Genomic DNA, 23,380 nt, shown 5'->3' with positions numbered 1-23,380 from the left:
AACAAACAGACAATGTCAAACCAATACACTCCCCATTAACGGCGAGTGTAACAAAGAGCAAAAGGACAGACAAACAGACAATGTCAAACCAATACACTCCCCATTAACGGCGAGTGTAACAAAGAGCACAAAGGACGGATATATTACGAGAGGTGCTCAGACTCCGAAGTGGTGCACACAGGCAATCCATTCAAGGAAGAATAAGTTTCAAGGAAATAAATAACGCCCGCAGAAGCTGAACCATTTAGGCCTTGTGAATATGAATTTAACCCCCTCTGGTGAGAGATAAATTGTGCATGTAAAGCAAAACACTATTTTGTCCCTCTCCCTCTCCCTCTCACCTGGGTTAAACTATAAAACATTTTTGTTACAGGCACATTTTTTTGAGTGTACTTTTTTATTTGTTTTGTTTGTTGCTTGAGCGGAAGATTTGGATTGACTGTGCAATCAAAATCTGCCATGGTATGTGGTGGTGTTCTAACCTGGTGCTCTTTGCTTTTTGCAGTGCTTCCCTCAGCAACACTCCTGCCTCTTCCCACCGCTTCTCCTTCATCAGGCCAACCAGCAAGATCTGTGCCACATAAAGGATAATATAATGCAATGCAAGGTTTCTAACAAAAACAAAAAAACAATAATAATACACGTAATAACAATTTTAAAAAACAATTACAAAAAAACAATTAGGGGCCATTCAGTTTCCTTTTAATTCTTTCATGCACTGCAGGTAGAGGGAGCGGAGACAAGAAAACCAGAGAAAAAAAACATGAGCAGACCTCGGAAACCCAGTTTTGCACTTGGAGTATTCTCAAACAAACTCGGTGTATTTTCAGAAAACTGAGCGTACTCCACACAGCATTTGAACATCCATGATTCAAAGATGCTTCACACGATTCCGTCACCCGTTACTTAAGTTCACCACAACAACAAAAATTTAAATGCTTCTTTCAATGTTAACTGACACAAACTGTAATAATTTGTGTCAAAATACTGGATCGGCTTTGAGATGCACTTGTAAAAAAAGGAGTCTAGGAATTTTTGTTGTCGTATTTTTTTCCAGTGACCGTACTGATCGTATTCTAGACAATCATGCGTACAATATACGGTGAAATCATATGGGTTCCCAGGCCTGCATGAGCATGCTTACACATGCACATGCAGACGTACACATTCATACACAGACATACACTCCCTCTCATTCTCTCCCTCTCTCAACAATAACTCCTTCCTAGCAGCCTTTTATTTTTTGTGCTAGTTCTGGAACAGTGGAGCCCCCCTTTTAAGACCCCCGATTCAAGACATCCTCGGGGCGGGGATGTAGCTCAGTCGGTAGCGCGCTGGATTTGTATCCAGTTGGCCGCTGTCAGCGTGAGTTCGTCCCCACGTTCGGCGAGAAATTTATTTCTCAGAGTCAACTTTGTGTGCAGACTCTCCTCGGTGTCCGAACACCCCCGTGTGTACACGCAAGCACAAGACCAAGTGCGCAACGAAAAAGATCCTGTAATCCATGTCAGAGTTCGGTGGGTTATAGAAACACGAAAATACCCAGCATGCTTCCTCCGAAAGCGGCGTATGGCTGCCTAAATGGCAGGGTAAAAACGGTCATACACGTAAAAGCCGTGGGAGTTTCAGCCCATGAACGAACAAACAAACAAACAAGACATCCTCCCTTTTAAGACCCTGTTTTCTCAGATTTTATATTCATAACCTCTGTTCTTCTTCTTCGTCGTTCACTAGATCATTTTGTGATTTGCGTGATGCAGCGCTTTTTGGCACCCAGGGGGTCCCGCATCTCCGGCTTCGGCCATGGACGTTGATCAGGGGTCCCTCCCTTAGACCAATTGCCTTCCTGGGCTGTTGAGCTTGGTCTGCCCGTGGTTTTATTTCGGAGTTTTCCTTCTCCTAGACTGGTTACCTACCATGGTTGTCGAGTCCAGTCTGCCCGTTTGGAGGTTGCTGAGATGACCGCTTGTGTCCTTGGGCCTCTGTGCCATCACACCGGTACTATCCAGCACATCTCCGTCTTTACCAGAGCCCCGTTAGCCAGCAACCAACCCGTCCGCCATGGGAGAACCCTACCGGTATACTTCTCACAATGAAAAACACCCCCACGTTTTAGGGACAGTGAAATTTCAGTGATTTTCTTCCGACGGCATAGCTTGGTTCTGTTTCACCACCATACCACGATGAGGAGGGGATGGTCTTTATGGTGGATCACCTATGTAAATATACCCCCATTTCAAGACTCCCTCCATTTTAAGACCTGATTTTCTGCGAGTTTTTTTTTTGTGTGTGTTCTTCTTCTTCTGCGTTCGATGTTGATGGCCATGCTAAATCCTCAGACCAGTGGCTGCCAGGAAGTCCGCAGTCTTGCGCAGTTCGTCGGCAGGACCCCAGAGTTTGGCTCCAACACTGGTCTCTTCTTGCCAGAACTTCTGGCGTATTGTCTCTAGATGGGGGCAGTTCTGGAGAATGTGCTCCGGAGTTTGCTCTTCCGAGCCACATTCACAGTGTGCGTCATCCGCAAGGCCCAGTCTCTTGAGGTGTTTCTTCAGTCCACAGTGCCCTGTCCTTAGACGGAAAATGGTGGTTTGGCTTCTCCGGTCTAGTTTGTTGATGGGGTCTTCCTGTGGGTTGTAGTCTCCGTTTCTCTTTTTCCAGTTTTCTTTCTTCTTCCGTTGTAGAAGAGTCTTGGCTTCTTTTTTTGTGTGTTAAAAGGGGGGTTCCATGGTACACCTATGACCATGCAGTGGGTTGACCTACCTGCCAGAAGAAGAGTTCTGTCCCATCCCTGATGACCAGTGGTTCCATGTGAGACTGGTTGCCTGTCACCACACACTGGAGCACTGACACCATCTCTCTTTCTTCTGGGAACTCTACCAACAGCTGGGGAAAAAACACCATGATTTTCTCTATAATTTGTAAAAACACATGATTTTCTCTATAATTTGTAAAAACACATGATTTTCTCTATAATTTGTAAAAACACATGATTTTCTCTATAATTTGTAAAAACACATGATTTTCTCTATAATTTGTAAAAACACATGAATGTCCCTATAATTTGTAAAAACACATGATTTTCCCTATAATTTGTAAAAACACGTGATTTTCTCTATAATTTGTAAAAACACATGATTTTCTCTATAATTTGTAAAAACACATGATTTTCTCTATAATTTGTAAAAACACATGATTTTCTCTATAATTTGTAAAAACACATGATTTTCTCTATAATTTGTAAAAACACATGAATGTCCCTATAATTTGTAAAAACACATGATTTTCTCAATAATATGTCTATTACAAAAGTACAGGGTTATGCCAATCCGGGAAGTCTAAATGATGAACACTACTGGTCAAGATCAAAATGTTGCATTGGATTGTGGAAAACACGTGTTCCTTCGTCTTTTTGGACACAATTGGTCTAAGCTGTTCTCATATTTCGTATGGATTTCTGATTTTCTGCCTTGAATGTTTTCATTTTCATCAATTTATTGTCCCATTGCTGCAAATGTCAGGTGGCTTGGTCCCAAGGGAAAGCTAGCACAACCCAGGTATGTGCATCTTTAGGCCTAATCAGCCACCTGCACGTCTGGCAGAATGACCGAGGTCGGTAGGACTCACTGTTTGTTTGTTTGTTTGTTTGCTTAACGCCCAGCCGACCACTAAGGGCCACTGTGTGTGACTGTTGCCTATTTTAAATCAAAAACAGCTGACAAACCTTCTGCAGTGTCTGACTAGCACCGGCAGTATCCTCCATAAAAATCTGAGCGATGGCCTTCTGCTTCAGACACCAGCTCTTTTGGGCCGCGGTGACCTTGGTGGAGGTCAAGGCCAGGTCAAGGAGACTCAGTTCCCGTGACAACAACGAAGAGTTGCCATCGGTGACACATCGGATTACAGCCTCGCCGTGCACAGCACTGGCAAGGCAGCACAATGCTAAGACATTATCTGTGGAAATGAAGCGACAAAAATGACCATCTTGGCTGTAGTGGAGTCAACTGTTATACAGTGGAACTCCCCCTTTGAGACATCCAATAACCTGAACAAATCAGGTCTTTTTTATTATATCAAGTCTTATATCGCGCGCGTATCTCCAGACTCGGACTCAAGGCGCAGGGATCTATTTATGCCGTGTGAGATGGAATCTTTTTTACACAATACATCACGCATTCACATCGACCAGCAGATCGCAGCCATTTCGGCGCATATCCTACTTATTATTCCAAGTCACACGGGTATTTTGGTGGACATTTTTTATCTATGCCTGTACAATTTTTCCAGGAAAGACCCTTTTGTCAATCGTGGGATCTTTAACGTGGACACCCCAATATAGTGTAAACGAAGGGACCTCGGTTTTTCGTCTCATCCGAAAGACTAGGTCTTAAATATAACCTGGGGAACGGGGCAAAAGGGGTAAAAAAAATGGTTACAGAAATGATATCGAATGGAAATGGTAAAGTGAATGTAGATCTAACAATTGCATCATGTTATACCTATGTACGCCTCTGCATAATGGAGAATTTTCAAGTTGAAAAACGGTAGAATTTAATGTGCCCTCACTGGCCAGCCATAGCTTGGGTGATTTGTTTACCATGGGAGACAACTACTACTTCGTTTTGCGCGAGCATTTGAAGCAGAACTCTGCACGTCAACAAATCTTTGGTAAGTAAAGTATTTCGTCTTTTTTGTGCGATTTATAGTTTGAATTAAAAAGTTGCCACTAAACACTTGCAATATCAATGAATATTTCCGAGGTTTTACTTTGTTACAGGACAAATAAACGATCGGAAGCGATTGGAAGCGATCGATTTGATACTGCAGCAGACGATGCTTTGACAGTCTGTAATACGCTGCAGTGTTCGCTCGAATATATGTTTTTAATTCCTTTTTTTGTCTTTTTCTTTATAAAAATGATCTAGTTGACTACTTTTCTTGGAATGCGCAAGAGGATGATAATCAGCAGTAGCTAAATATCTGTATTTTACTGTAAATAGGACCGAATTGTTTAAGCCGACCTTCACCTTCACGCCGGCGCTAATGTTTTTTTAGGTCACAAGTATGGCTCGCGAAACAGATCTAAAGCTGCTGAGACAGTGTTGTGTATAAAATAGATTCACCGGAAAAAAGACATTATTGTACTTCTCATGATCAAACAATGAGGTAATTTAGCTACATGTATATTCTAACGTTGCCTTGTTGAGAACTGGGCGTGCGAGTCTGTGTGCGTGTGCGTTTGTGTGCGTTTGTGTGTGTGACGGTGCGTGCGTGTATGCAGTGTGAGTGTGAGTGTGTGTGTGTGTGTGTGTGTGTGTGTGTGTGTGTGTGTGTGTGTGTGTGTGTGTGTGTGTGTGTGATTCCCTGCCAGATTAAATGTCTAAAGTGATATAACACAGAATGACTCATACTCAGTTTAATTTATTTTGCAGCTTTTGTTCCAATTACAAACCATGGCGCTGTGTGTTTTGTGTGGTGATCCGCTCAACCTTGGAGAGAAGACTGTTGTGCCAACAGACAGAGGAAGAGATCTATACCATAAACAAGGCTAGTCTGGAACGTGGTGATGCCGTTTGTCTATCAGAAGGTGAAGCAGTGCACGAGGTTTGTCGTCGCAATTACACGAATGCACGTAACATTCAGAGCGTTTTGAAGAAGAAAGCAGAAAAATAGAACGCTTTATCAAATCAGTCTAGCACAGAATTTGTGCTCACAGTAATAATGTTTTGACTTTGCTAAATGTTGCCTTTTTTGCAGCAAGGAAGCAAACCTTGACTCGCGCTCTCGTCCCAAAGTGTATCCAGTTAGGACACTTGACTTTGAACGCACAATTTTTCAAGTTTGTTCGCAGCGCTGTGATGAATGGGCAGACATTGTACGAAGCAGACTGGAGTTTGTATCAGATTTGCCAGCTGCTGATGCAGTCTACCATCAAAACTGTAGTCTTTGCTTTCGGAGCAGGAAAAGACCACTACAGTTTACTCAGTCGCATCAAGTCAACAAACAGGTGAAACTTGGTCGACCGAAAAATGAGAGGAAAGCTGAAGCGTTGGAGAAAGTTGCTACCTACCTGGTTCAAAATGAAAACGAACAGATAACAGTGAACGACCTGATTATCAAAATGAAGGAGTTTACAGATGATGCTTATAGCCACCCGACGATGAAACAAGAACTTCAAAATTATTTTGGTGAGCAGCTCATCGTCACGGAAGTCAACGGCAAGTCAAATGTCGTAACATTCAGGAAGACAGCCTCTTCAAGTCTTCATAACTTTTATGCAAAAAAGGTCAAAGATGAGGATGCACAGAAAGAGCTGATTCTCAAAACCGCTGCAGAACTGCTAAAGAATGACATAAGAGCAGTGCCGACATCCCGTGCAATGTACCCCAGTGATGATGACATTTCATCGCGTGGCGCCAAATTAGAGTTTGTTCCAAAGTCCTTACAGATTCTTCTTGAAAACATCTTCAGTGGAAAGGAAACCAGCGTGAAAGTCTCATCGATTGGACAGGCAATTATGCAGGCATCTCGCCCACGATTGTTGCTGTGTCCCCTGCAGATCGGACTAGCTGTGCAAGTGCATCACTGTTTTGATTCAAAGTTTCTCATTGACACATTGTATTCTCTGGGATTCTGTTCATCGTACAAGGAGGTTCTGACCTATGAAATGAATGCTGCCGTTTCAGAAAACAACGTTGCGTTTCAAGTTGATGGCCATTTTACCCAATATATCGCAGACAACCTCGACCACAACACAGCAACACTTGACTGGTGCAACACGTTTCATGGAATGGGAATGATCGCCACTGTCACTCCGACCATCGGGAAAACAGACAGGATCAGAAGAAGAACTGACGTCAAGCCAGAAGAAATAGTGAAAAGAGCTAAAGTTGACATTCAGTACTACAACAGACAAGCGTGTGATGGCCTGCTGAAGCTGAAATTTGAACATCTTGAAAACGTGTTTGTAGAAGATGTAACATCAAAGGTGGATCTGCTGTGGAAAGCTTGCTGGCTGTTGCAACCCGACAGACCATCTTGGTCTGGTTTCATGCAAGCCATCCACAAGGGCAGATATCCAGGACAGTCATCCATAATATTTATGCCGATGATCGACATGAATCCCAGTGACACCTCGTGCATATTTTCTACCCTGCATTTCATCAGTGCTCAGGCAAAGCGCAGCAACACGACACCTGTGTTGACATTTGACCAACCCTTATAGTGGAAAGCTCTTGGCATCATCTCCAGTGAGCCAGATGGCAGCGACCTTAAAGCCTGGCCATTGTCCTTCGCCTTGGACCCTTCCATCTGGAAATGAGTTTCCTGGCGTGTATTGGCCATCTGATGGAAGAAACGGGTCTTCATGAAGTGCTGTCTACTGTGTACGCACCAAACGCAGCGAGCAACATGCTTCAAGGGAAAGCTGTGCTGCGTGCCGTTCGAGGACACATACTTGTTGACGCAGCACTAATTATGCTGTTGCTGTCTGACATATTCCGTGTGCCACTGCCACTGCCCGAAAGTGACACAGAAAAGAATAGAGATAAAAACACGCAAGATGAGCAGACAGGAACACTTTCGACCCCTTACGAGTCTGAACTCAATGTGAACCAAGTTGACGCACTGAGCATCAATAAGGACACTGCTGTGCAGCTTCACGGTGTTCTAGAGTTAGAAGCAGCCTCGATGAAGGAACTCAGAAACAACCTACAGTTGCAAACACTTGCTGAAGTGTTCCTCCAAGACAATGCGACCTTAGAGGATATCCTATCAGCAGGTGAAAAGGCGTTAGTGCTGCTCTACAACGGTAGTTCCAGAGAGGGTCTCGATGAACTTCGCTACCGACTTTTCTGTTCAAAGGTCGCTGTTGGAACAACGTTTGTGCAAATTCACACTCTGCCACCCACCTCAGCAGCTGCCCGATTCCACAGCATGCGAGTGTACTTGCAAGTACAAGAATGGATGGGACTCAAAGTGGCCATGGATCCCACGGACTACGGCTGGAAACTTGAGCATGGCATCCTTGTTCCAGTGACAACAGATCTGCCGGCAGCACCAGCCGATGTGTTAAAGGTGATTCGCTGCACATGCAAAAGTGGTTGTGACACAAAGCGGTGTAGTTGCAGGAAACACGGACTAGAGTGCACATCTGGATGTGGGGAATGTCGCGGTGTTGGCTGCTGCAACTCGCCTCTACTGTCTTTTGAAATCGAGAGTGAAACATCGTAACCATCATGTTTTCCTCAAACGGTAGGCCTATTGTGTTATGCACTCTTTTCTTCACCTGTAGATGACTTTGAATGAAAGCCGTCCTAGAAAGTATTCTGCTGAAGAAGACAAAGGGATAGGAATAGGTATAGTCATATTAAAGAATGCGTATTTCTTTTATCGTCCGTACGTGAACAACGCATTGCAATGCGTTATTGTTCATTTCATTTTCATTATTTTATTATCCCAGGGCTGGGAAATTCGGGTAGCTTCCTCCAAATGAAAGCTTGCAGCAACAAGAGTGGTGCTAACCAGGTGTGCGCGTGTTAAGGTGTAATCAGCTAACTGCACTAATAGCAGAATGACCAAGGTCTTTTACGTCTTACTGTGGTGACACGGGGGTGGGACATGGATACCGTTTCTTAGTCTGCACATACACTTGACCCTTGTCCGTCCACCGGCTTAATAAAGTGTTCCTTATAGATGATGGTAGGCTAATGAAGCGGCGTAGAGTGGAATTTTGCGGCGTTATTGGCAGAAACAAGGGTTTTGATATGTGACGTAATCAAACCGTCATAAAAAAGTTATGCAGAGGCTGCCAACGGTATAACTCGTTGGGAATGTTCAGACAGGCTATCTAAATGCGTTGCAACAAAAAAACTTTCTGTAACCATTTTTTTTGGGTCTAAGCATAAATCTGGACAGGCTCCCCACGCTAATAGGAGGGAGTCTTAAAATGGGGGTAAATTTACAAAGGTAATGAATAAAAAGTCTGAAAAAACCAGGGTCTTAAAAGGGAGTAAGTCTTAACTTGGGGGTTCCACTGTATTCTGCTGTCTGCTGATATTGACATCACTTCTTCCTTCTACTATTCAGCAATGTTTTCAAAATAAAATGTTCATCGTCTTGAGCTCTGGGCCTCCGTTAAAATAAGCTTCTAAAGCCAGGAACATTCCCCCACTCCCCACAGCATCCCTCCCAGTAATCATCCTCACTAAATGCTTCATTTTTTCCTTAGACTTCTCTGAACATGACCACTGTGAGCTGCAGGAGAGGTGTTATTATGACTGGTGCAATGCTGATCATGCTGATGTAGAGGAAAAGCATACTGAACTCATAATTCAAGGAGTAAAAAAACAAATTAAAAAATTAAAATCTGCTTATGTTGGGTGTGCTTGGCTAGAGTGAATGGAGTGTAAAACCGCATCTGTCAAAACGAATTCCCAAACTTGGGCAATAAAATATTCTGATGATTTCTTTTGGGGAGTAGCTTCCCTTGTGTAACCAGGGAAGCGTGTTCAACGTTCAAGCACTTAACGATAATAAATTGCTATTAATGAGATTTGGGGAAGTAATATGTAATATAATCTGTAATTCAAAATGTACCTGGTCTGCAGTGAAAGAGCTTCTGTGCTGTTATGATGGCATTGTCAGCGGTCTGCTGGCGGCTGTGTTTGCCCACACTGATTTGGGACATGGCCAGGCACAGCAAGGCATCCTGCAAGGCACAGGACCATTCAATGTCACTGTATGACTAGAAAGTGACAGAAAGACTGACAGTCAGACAGAGAGGAGAGGAATGAAAGGAAGAGACAGCCAAAAAGCGTTGTGTGGTTGAGGCGTGAGAACCTCCAAGTCTGAGTCCCTGTGCTGCTTATCTGTTCACAAGTCTGTCTGCTTGTTTGTCTCTTGTTTGTCATCATTGAGATGCTTAAGTGACTGTCTCCTTACATATCTGCCTAATGACACACACACACACACACACACACACACACACACACACACACACACACACACACACACACACAGACACAGACACAGACACAGACACACACACACACACACACACAGACACACACACACACACACACACACACACACAAGCTAAGAAACCTCTCATATTCAAACATCCACTGAGCTAATCTTTTTGAAAGACTTAATTACTACATTACAAATGTGTCTCTACCTTATGATTAGGCCCTCCCTTGGAAAGGGCCATGTTGGCGGTGGACTCCGCAGTGTGGCCGCTGTTGTGCCGCAGTGCCAGGCGAGACATGAGCAGGTACAGTCCCACCACCTCACTGTGCTCTGTCAGCAGCTGTTCCACGGTGTCCATCGCTTCACTCCCTTCTCCCTGAACACAGCATACAAGACAATTATTCGCTTCTTTACACAAATATAACACAGGCATGAGACCAGCAAACGTTCAAAAAGTAGGAAACTAAGCCGGGGTCCAGGGGCCGCTCAGGCCCCTGGTGGGGTCCAGGGGCAACGCCCCGGTGGGGGGTTCAGGGGGGCTTCGCCCCCCTGACGGAAAATGAATTTTAGAATTATAAAGGCCATTTTGGGGCCTCTCCTGATAGCAAAAAAATAGATCATGCCTTTTTAAAAAGCTATAAAAACCACAAGAATAATATGTTTTAGCATTTTAAACAAAACATTTTGCTTCACATCCACAGGTGCCTGTAATCACATGATAATGACAATGTAGAAAACAAGAGGCGAAGCCTTCAAGGCTCACGTAAGAAATCGACAAACAGTAACACAAACTCAATCACTCCGTCACACATACACACACACACAGTAAGCATAGGTGACACTGTGCAAGAAAGCGAGACACTATAGATCTAGATCTGTCTGTCTGCATGTAGCCTGTAACTTACAGGGACACGACTGCCAACTAGTCTCGGCTCGCTCAAAATGACAATGACCGAGACTTCCTTCGCGTGACGTCTAACCCTCTTACGCCATAATGTGACGTCTTCAAATGTTAAAGTTTCTACCACAGACATACACACGCACAGACAGACAAAGTTACGATCGCATAGGCTACACTTACGTGAGCCAAAAAGCAATCAAGATAACTCATCAAAGCTGCTACAATGTCTGAACAGAGTGCACCTCCTCTCCCCCCCCCCACCCCCCAAAAAAGGTAATCTAATCTATAAATCGGTTGTTTTGCCTTGAGTTGAGGTGTTAATTTTCCTTATTCAGGCCTACCAGCAACTGCGGGTCATCGGCTCAGCGCAGACAGGATGGAGGGAAAGAGAGAGAGAGAGAGAGAGAGAGAGAGAGAGAGAGAGAGAGAGAGAGAGAGAGACGTGCTTCCAAGAGCCCTCTGTGCTTCTTGCTTTCAATGTGACGAACCAACACCTTTTTTCCACCAAGTCCGTATTTCACCACGCAGTGGCCGTTGTCGCACCACGTGCACACGGCCTGACCGGGAATGGATATTTTGGCGATACTGTCGCCAATGAGCTGGCGCCTTTCTTTCTTGTTGATAGTGACAGTCACTTCTTCTGACAGCCAGTTGGCTTTCCACTTGTTTTTCACACTTTGGTCGTCGATCGTAAGAGCTTCCACAGCCGACAAAACAATATGGAATCCAGACGCCATGATGCTACGGTGTTTGGAGATCGGGAGCCAATCAAAACAACCATCGGTGAATAATTAAGCCTCGGCAATAATCGTCGGAGATCAACAGCCAATCAAACGCGACCCATGATACTGCTATGGGTTCACGCGAGTGCTGGGGTGCGAATGCACCGACTTCAGTCGCAGACAGCTTCAGCTGAACGGTTCATACCACCACCTATGGGTTCACGCGAGTGCTGGGGTGCGAATGCACTGACTTCAGACGCAGACAGCTTCAGCTGAACGGTTCATACCAACTCCCCCCCCCCCCCCTTTTTTTTCTCAACGAATTTGCATCGATCTCAAGAATGGTCTGTGAGCTAAGGAAAATATCGGAATTCCGATAAAAATCGGACCAGTCCCATGTCTGATAACAACCTTGCCTCTTACTTGTGCACTTCAAAGACCGCTGTGTTTGTTTGTTTGTTTGTTTGTTTGTTTGTTTGTTTGTTTGTTTGTTTGTTTGTTTGCTTAACGCCCAGCCGACCACGAAGGGCCATATCAGGGCGGTGCTGCTTTTGACATATAACGTGCGCCACACACAAGACAGAAGTCGCAGCACAGGCTTCATGTCTCACCCAGTCACATTATTCTGACACCGGACCAACCAGTCCTAGCACTAACCCCATAATGCCAGACGCCAGGCGGAGCAAAAGACCGCTGGGTCAATATTTTGTGAACGTAATGTCTTGTTTTGTCAATTATTAGACGTTCCAACAACATACTTTCTTGTTTATTTACTCTGAATTTTGGAACGTTGGCTGAGTTTATTTGTTTTAGGATTGCTTGCCTCTTACTTTCTTGTTTATTTATTCTGAATTTTGGAACGTTGGCTGAGTTTATTTGTTTTTGGATTTCTTGCCTCTTACTGAAAAGTAAGACAAGTAAATATCATCATTGTGACAAGACTGAACTCCAAATTTTCCCACGAGGGAACAGTTTGTGCAATACATAATGAAGGAGGGGGAGGGGGGAGTGTTTGGGGCAAAAGTCATGGAATGTAGGCACTTGACATGCCGTTAAGCAGTGTGCGTATATCTCAAGGAAACAACATGTTGTTTCTTTTCCTCAGTCTTTATTATTTTTGACCATTGCAGAATCAAGTTTTCAATCACAGGCTGGTACATACATTTCAAAGATACAAACTCAGAAATTGAAAGTTCCTGAATCAATTTCAACTAATTCAGATATCATACCAACTTGAAATTGTCTAGGTTAAAAAGATACGAGAAAGGTATATCTGAAAACCTATTTGCTCAACAAGATACGGGAAAGAAATAGGATTACCTGCAGCACTTTAGCTGCAGCAGTGAGTGTAGCTATGTCGGTCAGTTTGTCACCACTTGTCACCATGCCAGACAACTCCTTCAGGGTGGCTTCTGTGAGAGCAAAGTCCCCTTGTAGCAAACCCAGCGCACACAGTGCAAACAGTCCTTGAAGGGATGGTGTGCCTGACTGAAATCTGGAAGAAAAAACACAATAATATTTCAACTCGACAATGAACACTAAAACTTAAAGTGCCTGACCTGTATTTTCACAAAACATTACATATGAATATGACTAAAACAAAAGTTATAACCTGTGTTATTACAAGAAGAAGAAAAAGAACATTCCAGCTGCATATGCCCAGATTAACATGCCTTCAAGGCACATGGCTTAGTTCATGTAAATCTAATGGATAAGTTAAACTTTGCCCTCAATAAAAACAAAGCACAGCTTAATAAACCATGATGTACTCTAGCAAAGTTCATCATTAAAGGACAAGTCCAAGGTTTTGAAATATCTCCAAAAGCTTGAATATCGGATGCCAAATGTTATAAACATCTCAGGAAAAATATTTTAAAAATTATTAAAAATTTTGTTGTTGTTGTAATTGAACATTTATTATTGGTGGGCTAACCAAGACAAGCCGCCTGGGGTCATGTTGTGGTCACGTGATTTTTGGTTCACTGTGACGTCGGTTCACTGTGACGTCACAGTGTTTGTTTTGGTTCAACCAGCGTGGTGTTCATGCATACATGTGTAAAAGTGATAACTGGGTCCGGAAGAATGCCTCGTAGGTGTGCAGCCGCAAACTGCAAAAACACGCAAACAACAAGCGGCATTTCCTTCCACAGATTTCCTACCAAAAACCTAAGTTTGTTATCGAAATGGGAGATGTTTCCACAGCTAAAGCGTGCGCATTTAAAAGTGTCTGGCAAAAGCAGGTTCATTTGCAGTGAACATTTCGTGCAAACCGACTTCATCAACTTTGAGCAAAACAGGTTGGGGTTTCAACCGAAAAGAGTATTGTCGCGATTGGCAGTACCCTCCGTTCAAAGCTGCTTGAAGGTCAGTGTACTTTGATTGTAGATGTAGTAGATGTTTTTTGTTTTGACCATGCACCCACATATTGGTGCGCAGCAAATGTGAATTGGTGCAGATTAGTGTGTCTTGGTCCGGCTATTACTGCTGGATTACAAAGATGATGTATTGACGTCGAAGCGCCACAGGCAACACTGTTGCATAACGGTCTGAGCTGAGCTGTGGAAAATGGGGGCTGGGCAGGAACAAGAGCGGGTGGGGGTGATAGGGGTGGGGGGTGGCGCGGCAGATTAAGAGTAACACGTTGTCAGTTTTTTGTGTGGAGACATTACACAATATATGTGCCAAGCGTGGGGTAAATATGATCGCAAACTCCAAATGTAAATCCATGACATTGACAGTGTTTGCTTGAATTATAATTCACTATGTATAAAATATCTACTGTAAGCGTGCAGTTTTTGCTACTGAAAGAGGAGAGATGTGAGAATCGTGCATGTGATTTGTCTGCATTGACTGAGACACGTAAAACCAGCTTATGTGTTGAAACTTACGCATGGATACACACATGATAATATCCATACGTCTTTCAGTGGGTATTTCAATTTTCAATGTTCTGAATAGGTCAATAGACAATACCAGACCAAGCATACTTTCAAATCAAATTATCATTAGACTAAGTGTCTTTCTTCTTTTACTTCCAGAGGAAAAGGGAACTGTCACGATTCCCAACGGCAAACGATGAGAACAAAAGGACACTCCATAACAAGGCCCTGCTGTACTTGCCGCTGTCACGAAAAACCGCCAGTCATCAAAATATTTGCCTGTGCACAGACAGTCAACCCACAGCAATGTGAAAGGTGTACGTACACACACACACACACACACACACACACACACACACACACACATTGATACACACACACACACACACACACGTACAAACACACACACACACACACACACACACACACACATGCGCGCTAAATATAGAATTTCATGTTTTTATTATGAGCATGAAAGTTGCAAAGGATGAAGTGTTCTTTCTGTTTTAAAGGGTCACAACCTGATGATAAGGTACACCCAGCACCTCTTGTTCACATGAAAAAGGTTGATTTCTGCCAGCAGGCGGATCCTGAAGAACCCAAAGGAAACCGACAACCGCTAGCAGTGCATGAACATCTTTTCAAAGTTATGGAGGAAGAGCCCGTCAGCGAGTCAGACGAGGAGGAGGGAATGGTGACAGACCGAGAAAACGAGGACTGGGAACTCAGTAACCAATCCGAGGAGAGCTGTGACATCACTGGAAGGTACAAGCTTTTGTCATGAATCTTCTGTCGCTGTTTCTTAGTTGAACATGGGGAAATGCCCAATGTCCCGTTTCACGCATAATCACGAATTTCGCTATATCTCATGTACATTGTTGTAAACATTCCCACCCCCCACGAAAGAAAAAAAAAAGATAAAAAGAAAGAAAAGGGAATTTATGCAACAGATCATGTCCGTATGTGATTGTGATGTATACTATTTCTATGTCGTCTGCTCCTGAAGCAGACAATGTTGTTTTGGAGCAACCCGGATGACACGGGGTGGGGTAAAACAGAGGATGATGGGTACATTATAAATCATCCACAATCATCCTGACTGTAAACAGTGACAGCCGAAATATTAGCTGAGTTTTTGAGGAGTAGAAAAGCGACAATAATCCCGGCGAGTATCATTGTTTTTTAAGCTTTTCTGTTTTGATATCGTACCACTATCATGGGCTTTCAATTGAAGTGAAAAACTTCATGAGAGTGGTAGTTATAGTGTGAAAACCCTTCCTGTACTACTCTGCAACAGTTCTGACCTACTTTGGAAGCGTGGGTATTTGTTCCTTCTGTCAAGATGGTTGAACGTGCTACAGTTTTGTTTGTCGGACACTCGCATGCACGAAGACTTGGGGAATTCCACAAATAACCTCTGCTTTCAGTTTCAATGATCTCTCCCTTATGAGTATGTTTCTGAGTCATAAATTCACTATCTGATGCAAAAGTTTTGACAGACCTGAGTTTAGTGGAACTCCCACTCTATGTCCTAAAAAAGATATGTGACAAAATCAAATCTTAGAAATTAGAAAAATATATAATAGTGAGGGTAAATTTCTAAAGGTTTAACTTCAAGCAGTTCATTTAACCAAGAAAGGTAGTGAACGTTGTAACACAAGAAGGGGGGGGGGGTATAATTAATGTACCCGTTATACATTCATACCGATGCATATCACCACAAACAGTTATTTCTTGAGTCAAATTCATCGATTTAATTTGTATTTCTATTTGCGGGGCACAGGCTATGCTGACCGGCTCACAGAGTATCTGATGCGGGAGTACACCAACAGCCCCAGGAACCTGGAACTAAGTTTGTGGGATCATGTGGACCATGTACCAGACCACCTGGCATCCCAGTACCATCGTCCCACCATGCAGGAAGCTGTTCAACACAGGGTCACACGATTCCCTCCAGCTGGGGGAGTTTGAACCCCACTCTTCCTCCGTCTGGGAAAGTGTCCCTGATCGTTTTCACGGCACAAGCTGGTAGAGGCACCCTGATGCTTTTGCCTAGAAAACCCCAACACCATCGCACCAGCTGCCTGTAGGCGACATATCTGTATTTCCTGCGAAAGCAAGAAAGAAACAAGTGGTGTAAAGCAATCCCAGAATAACATTGAACGCACTGCATTTTTGTCACAAATATAATATAGGCAAATATTTAAAATCTATATATCAATAACCCGTAGCAGGGGCGGACCTAGGGGGGGTTCCTGGGTGCCCGGACCCCCCCCCCCATCCGTTTTTTATTTTTTTTTATTTATTTATTTTTTTTTGTAAAAAAAATAAAGGGCTTGTGCTTTCCTTCCTTCCAAATGCAACATGCTTGAAACTGACGAAAAACTCAAAGGAGAGGCCTCCGATTGACCTAAAAAAATAAAATTCCTTCAGCGTCTGGGGGGCGCCCCAGACCCCCCACCAGGGCTTTGCCCCTGGACCCCACCGGGGCCTAAGCGGCCCCTGGACCCCTGCTCCAAATTGGAACCCCCCCCCCCCCCTTATCCACAACTAGGTCCGCCCCTGCGTAGCAAGAAAATAGATTACAATTTCATACGAAAATCGTATAGAAAGCGTGTGAAGCGATTCCTTGAAAATGATTGCTGAGATCTTCATGAAACTTTGCATCTAAAACCTTCCAGAAGATGTCTTCCTTTTTTTCGATAAATGTCAGGCGGAAACCTCCTTTTCTTCATCCATAAAAATAAAGATATGACATGTTCACTTTAGAAATGTGTGTTGGAATCTGTTATGTAGGTATACTGTATGCAGGCAGTTATCGGACTATGACCAATGTCCGCCAAGTTCTATTACTGTAGGCTTTCACCAACGATCATCAGCTATACACCCATTCTAAGCAATGAGGTACATTTCCGATGTCAAAACTTAAGAAAAATTAACAAGCTCTAATCATACTGATAATTATGGGGATAGGGTGGATTAATGTATTAGTTAATTATTTGTCAGGGGAGTTACAATTTTGTTCGTCATTTTTTTTAATCGGAGTACACCTGTCGTGGGGAGTAACTTTCTCACGTATGAGTAGAGTAACATATTCGTACGAATTTTTTTTACTCCGGAGTAAAAATCTCGTAGGATTAATATCGTGCTACACCGGCAAGTAAGAAGTGTACATACTGAAGAATCCCACATCAATTAAATTGTATCTTGAAAAGTTTGTGGGTGGGTGTTCAGTCTTACAATAGGTTTTGTATTTATTTCACACAAATGCTATTGTTTCCCAGTTGCTGTTATTTTCCACTGTTAATGTTTATAATGAAGATTTAATTAGATTCGATGTATTTGTGTCTAGTTTACGTATCCGATCTGTTTATTTGTGTAATACAATGTAGGCTACTTCGTATTTCACTCTCTTGTCAGTGTAAGAATATGCAAATATATCCGAATGATAATCTTCTGATTTGTGTTGTGTTACATACTCATGCAGATCGAAGTTTAGACGCCCGTAGTCCTGCTTGTACGCATAGTATGCGGTCTCCAGGCAGTAGATGTCCAGACACACGGTACGAAAGCCAGGATGTGCTGTGATGCAGCCTACCTGCTCTTCCAGGCCTTCTACCTTCTGTTTGATTTGTCTGACGTCGTGGCAACACACACACTCAACAGAAGTTGGCATCCGGCAGCAATGTCCGCACTGACACCTGAAACAGTAGATCACTCTGTAATCATAACAGCATGCCCCGTTCACATAGGAGACACACAAAAAAAACCGGGTGATTCTTATGTATGCACAAAACTTACCATGCTTTACAGAAACAACACGAACAGTACCATTAGTCGCGGTTTCACAATGCATGCAGTGTTAGTACCCTTCGAGTGAATCTAACAGGGTCGCTTTTTAACACTGACCACACATCGTGACTGACCTGGCCACTGTAAAACAGAAACAATGTAAATACTCCTGCACTGTCTTTTGAACAGTGTCCCATGTTGCGAAACAAAACAGACCAAACATCAATCAAAAGAAGGGAACTGTTGTGTATGCATTTTTGGATATTTCTGAGAAACCTTCTTTTGTTAAAATGACTAGCGGTATCACTCCATCACACGATAAACGATCACATTCACAGAATTCGATTTCAGCCTGCTTCTGTTGGAGCCTGGGGAACATAGCCACTACACAATGGTCGCCTCATCACGGGTATCGCGCGTGCGCACACACACACACACACACACACACACACCCACACACACCCACACACACCCACGCACAAACAAATTAATCTTTGTTCATCACTGAATTATTTATTTTCAGATCTACGATAGATCTTCCTAGTTTTTCTGTTGAAATCGGGCACACGCCATTTGCCCCCCCCCACACACACACACACACACACACACATCCTCCTATTCAACAGAACGAAGATTGTTTTGAAGAGTTCTTCAAAAACATACCGCTTCACTCAAGATTAAATTCTGCACTGATTTATAAAAAAAAAACACACACGCTTTGTCTGCTGACTCTGCATCATTCACAACAATCCTTGGTATCGTCCCAGAATTGCCTTTCGTTCATTTTCAATGCCTACTCGAAATGTCCTTCTACCTTTGAAAAAACTATTTCCCAACCTCCCTACTGACCAAACAACATCTCTGGGACGATTTCCTTCCTAAAATAAATACACAAAATCACCACTTTTAGACCATAACTCATGTCCTTCCGTCATTTTACAAATCGTATCATGGCAGATCTAAAATACATAAAAAGGTTACAGGGGAATAGGCACATGTAAGGCAATACTGATTCCTGAGATAGATCTCTGAATATTGAAATCACCGTCGCCATTTCAGAAAGCTCCCTTTTACTGTTTTGTGGTTCCATGCATTACCTAAAACGAAACACTGTGTCTTACTGTCACGAATCAGTGAAAATATCATCAACATCAATGTCATTCTGTACGAGAAAATGGCATTACGCAATTTGACTTACTATCAACATGTTTTGTTGTGTAAACGGAAAAAAAAAACCGTGAGGGGAAAGAGATCGTCAAGTGTAGGCAACACTGCAGATACATTTATTCTGAACTGTCAGTCCCAAGTAAAATATCCAAGTGGTAAGAAAACAAGACGCTTGAAAAGCTCAGCTTAGCATAATCCTGTCATGCTAACATACCAACAGAAGCACAAGAACTGATGAGTGGAAAACGCACATGACTTTTGATCTAGCATGCAGAAGATAGCGACAACAATAGTAATCACATACCAGTCAGTGTTGCCGATTCTGCATGCTGGCTCTGTTACGAGCAGCGTCTTGTGGCCTTCTTTCCTCGTCTTTCTTCCGTTGTTCAAACTGGTAGGAAGAACGATAGCCTGGCTCAAACGTGGTCCGTCGTACTCCTCCTCTTCCTCGCTGCTGTAAATACTGTGAGTGGCCATCTTGTTCGAGCAGTGTGTGACGTAGTAAACACGTGTGCAAAAGGTCATGAGCCAAGACTGAGCGCGCGGTGGAACAATTCGGAACAGCAAAAAAAGGTTTCAAAGTATACTTTTGGGGCTTCTGTGTTCATTTTTACACATACAATTGTGGTTAATGAATTAAAAGTGTCAACGTATCAAAAGTGACCCTAAACCTTGGACTTTTCCTTTAAGTGCTATGCATACTTTCCTCTAAGAAACAGCTAGACCTAAGTCGCATAATAAACTGACCCTTGGAAGAGAGCAGCCTTGGCATTATCAGCGTTGCCTGCCTTGAAGGCAACCATGCCCATTGCAGCGCACACGTCCGATTTGTCGCTGTCAGTCTCTGCTAGAGTCAGTGCTTGTTCGTACACTGAAATGAGAACACAAATATACAGGACTTTTGATGATCCGATCAGCACTTTCGAGACCCACATATTTAAAACTAAGGCCATTTTCTTGCACACAACAAGAAGGGCAAAGCCCATACGACTCACATGCTTGACCTTGACCTTTACATGACCTTGACCTTCAGCTAAACCTAGCAATGACATCATACACTAAGAACTGCTTTACACATTTTTCCTACCAAAATACATATGACCTTGACCCAAGGTCAAGGTCATCCAAGGTCATGCAACACAAAGCTGTTAATTCAAGACATAGGAAGTACAATGGTGCTGATTGGCTCTTTCTACCATGAGATATGGTCACTTTTAGTGGTTCACTACCTTATTTTGGTCACATTTCATAAGGGTCAAAGTGACCTTGACCTTGATCATATGTGACCAAATGAAAGCATAACATGTGCCCCACATAATTTTTAAGTTTGAAACAGTTATCTTCCATAGTTCAGAGTCAAGGTCACTTCAAAATATGTATACAATCCAACTTTGAAGAGCTCCAGTGACCTTGACCTTGAAGCAAGGTAAACCAAACTGGTATCAAAAGATGGGGCTTACTTTGCCCTATATATCATATATAGGTGAGGTATTAAATCTCAAAAACTTCAGAGAAAATGGGAAAAATGTGAAAAATAGCTGTTTTTTAGACAACATTTATGGCCCCTGCGACCTTGACCTTGAAGCAAGGTCAAGATGCTATGTATGTTTTTTGGGGCCTTGTCATCATACACCATCTTGCCAAATTTGGTACTGATAGACTGAATAGTATCCAAGAAATATCCAACGTTAAAGTTTTCCGGACGGCCGGACGGACGACTCGGGTGAGTACATAGACTCACTTTTGCTTCGCATGTGAGTCAAAAATGAAGCGAACTGAGAAACAGCACGCCCATTTTATCACACCAATCACTAAATTAGTAAAACGCACATTTACAGTCTTACCGCACACAAAAGTAAAAGCATTATCAAGGTACACAAACAATCTGGCCACCAAGTAAGTGGCATCTGGCGAATGAATTAGATAATTAGATATAGAATTAGAACTGTAGTGGTGTAGTGTAGAGTGTAGGTGAAGCTCACACACGCATACAACACGTACTAACACAGCTAGGGTGCTTTAGGAAACTCTCAGGGTTCTTTTCTTTGGAGATATGGAAGGTTTGTTTCCATCAATGATGGTGCAGCCATATTGTCTCTCCTAATACCGGAATCTAATAGAACTACATTACCATTGGCTAACTACTATCAGGTACAAAAATCAGTTTCAGACTGAGGACACTACACTGACCTCTGTAGCTGTCTTGGAGCAGGTCAGCCTTGTACAGCATCAGCCCCCGCTGGCACACATCAGCAAATGAGCAAGAAGCTGCTTGTGATTCGTACACGCTGGCTGCTTCTTTATAACGCTGGTTCTTGCTGCAGACACATAAATAGATACAAAATGTATGAGAATATGTTTATGTTCAAATCTGATCCCGTCAAAATGATGTTCCTACTCTAAAAGTGCACATGGGGTCATCTTCTGAATCATATGCCTGTCACAGAGTAGGGATTCTAGAAAGAATGAAAAAGACAAAGTTAAGGCAGATGAGAACATTTTGGGTATATGTATAGTGCGGACTCTCTCTCTCTCTCTCTCTCTCTCTCTCTCTCTCTCTCTCTCTCTCTCTCTCTCTCTCTCTCTCTCTCTCTCTCTCTCTCTCTCTCTCTCCCTCTCTCTCTCTAAAAAAATCTCCTTCATTGTTCACTTTTTTTTTTCTCCAAAACAAATACTATCATTAAATAGTAAACTCCTCCATTTATTTTGTAACTGTTGTTGTACTGGTGCCACTTACCTCAAGAGTCTTGCAAGGTTCAGCTGAATCTTGTTCATCATATCCTGCTCAGACCCAGAAAGTTTTGCTAGCTCAGTCGCTCTGTGATGAAACAGGAAAAAAAACATACAAGTTCCCATAGCCATAACTTCCCAAGAAGTAGCTTCGATATTAACCCAGTGGGTGACTGAACAGTGATGGCGCAAGCACTTTTTCAAACCGGTACGCAAACTTTTATGATTCAAACAGTCCACACAAAAAACGGTAGGCTGGTCAATGGAACGAGTAAGAGTCCAACTCAGTGTACTGGTTTTGTTGTTTAACCAGCGAAAAACACCGGTAGTTCAAAAATCATCTGGTAGGTCGATCATACCGGCAGTCATTTTAGTTCTGGTATTTTCTCATTTCAACCGGTAAAATACCGGTAGTTACCGGTTAACGCCAATACTGCTGAAGCTTTCCCAATCACCAAATAAACCATCCTAAACCTGTTTCAAGCTTCAAAGTAAAACTGTCATCATGTTATGACTATCAGAGGCTCTTTCTGAGAGACGGCTTAAGAAATACACTCTATCTACAGTGGTACCTGTAATGTGTGGCCCCTCTGATGAGAGGACAATTCCCAATAAAGGACACCTTCTGTTCTCCCTTAGTTGTCTATTATCTTTTCCAAAGTATACCTGTCATGACAGGCCACCTTCCATGTAGGGATATTTTCGCTTCTCCCAAGGGTGTCCTTTAAATAATAGTAATGATAATGATAATGACAGCTAATATAGCGCGAACCACAGTAATCTATGCTCTCCGCGCTTTACATATTAACTATGAATAAAAAATAGTATTTAACAAAACATCGCCTTCCCTTTCATCGCAGGTGCCACTGTACTCTCAAATATACACCAGACACTTACTTGGCTGTTGCCATTTCCCTGTGAAAATGACAGGGCAGTTAACTAAAGTATGGGGGCAAAACAGAGTACAGTGGAACCCCCCTTTTAAGACCTTCACAAATCTGAGAAAACCAGGTCTTAAAAAGGAGGGAGTCTTAAAGGTCCTTGTCTACATTTTTATACCGAAATCGCCATTTGACCATTAAAATACAGAGTCTATTATCTACAAATATCAACACGACACCCCCTTTCGATCAGGAAAGACGAAGCCAGTGTCGCCGTTTGAAAATTCATTGTAGTATTCCAGCCTAGTACTCATAGTAGGATATCCTTATTTGGAAAATGCC

At 42.9% G+C, this 23,380-nt stretch overlaps 2 protein-coding genes across 2 annotated transcripts in view; both read right to left on the bottom strand.

Moving 5' to 3' along the window:
• LOC138945628 (superkiller complex protein 3-like) overlaps positions 1 to 23,380 on the bottom strand; it is an 81,776-nt gene that overhangs the window by 4,822 nt on the left and 53,574 nt on the right. Inside the window, exons 31-39 of the mRNA XM_070317100.1 lie at positions 22,165 to 22,245; positions 21,618 to 21,745; positions 20,175 to 20,298; positions 12,910 to 13,084; positions 10,175 to 10,342; positions 9,595 to 9,706; positions 3,722 to 3,951; positions 2,761 to 2,883; positions 483 to 571 (exon numbers count right to left, since the gene is read on the bottom strand). Of these exons, the coding sequence (XP_070173201.1) occupies positions 483 to 571; positions 2,761 to 2,883; positions 3,722 to 3,951; positions 9,595 to 9,706; positions 10,175 to 10,342; positions 12,910 to 13,084; positions 20,175 to 20,298; positions 21,618 to 21,745; positions 22,165 to 22,245 (1,230 nt within the window). The remainder of the gene's footprint in view (positions 1 to 482; positions 572 to 2,760; positions 2,884 to 3,721; positions 3,952 to 9,594; positions 9,707 to 10,174; positions 10,343 to 12,909; positions 13,085 to 20,174; positions 20,299 to 21,617; positions 21,746 to 22,164; positions 22,246 to 23,380) is intronic.
• On the bottom strand, positions 16,208 to 20,111 carry LOC138945620 (uncharacterized). The gene is made up of 3 exons (XM_070317088.1): positions 19,732 to 20,111; positions 17,948 to 18,169; positions 16,208 to 16,576 (listed from the first exon to the last, which is right to left on the bottom strand). Exons 1-3 carry the CDS (start codon positions 19,950 to 19,952, stop codon positions 16,408 to 16,410), a joined length of 612 nt encoding a protein of 203 aa, XP_070173189.1. The 5' UTR covers positions 19,953 to 20,111; the 3' UTR covers positions 16,208 to 16,407.

The sequence above is a fragment of the Littorina saxatilis genome, linkage group LG1 (assembly GCF_037325665.1).
Source record: "Littorina saxatilis isolate snail1 linkage group LG1, US_GU_Lsax_2.0, whole genome shotgun sequence".
Lineage (NCBI taxonomy): Eukaryota > Metazoa > Mollusca > Gastropoda > Littorinimorpha > Littorinidae > Littorina > Littorina saxatilis.
This window is presented reverse-complemented; position numbering and strand designations above follow the sequence as displayed.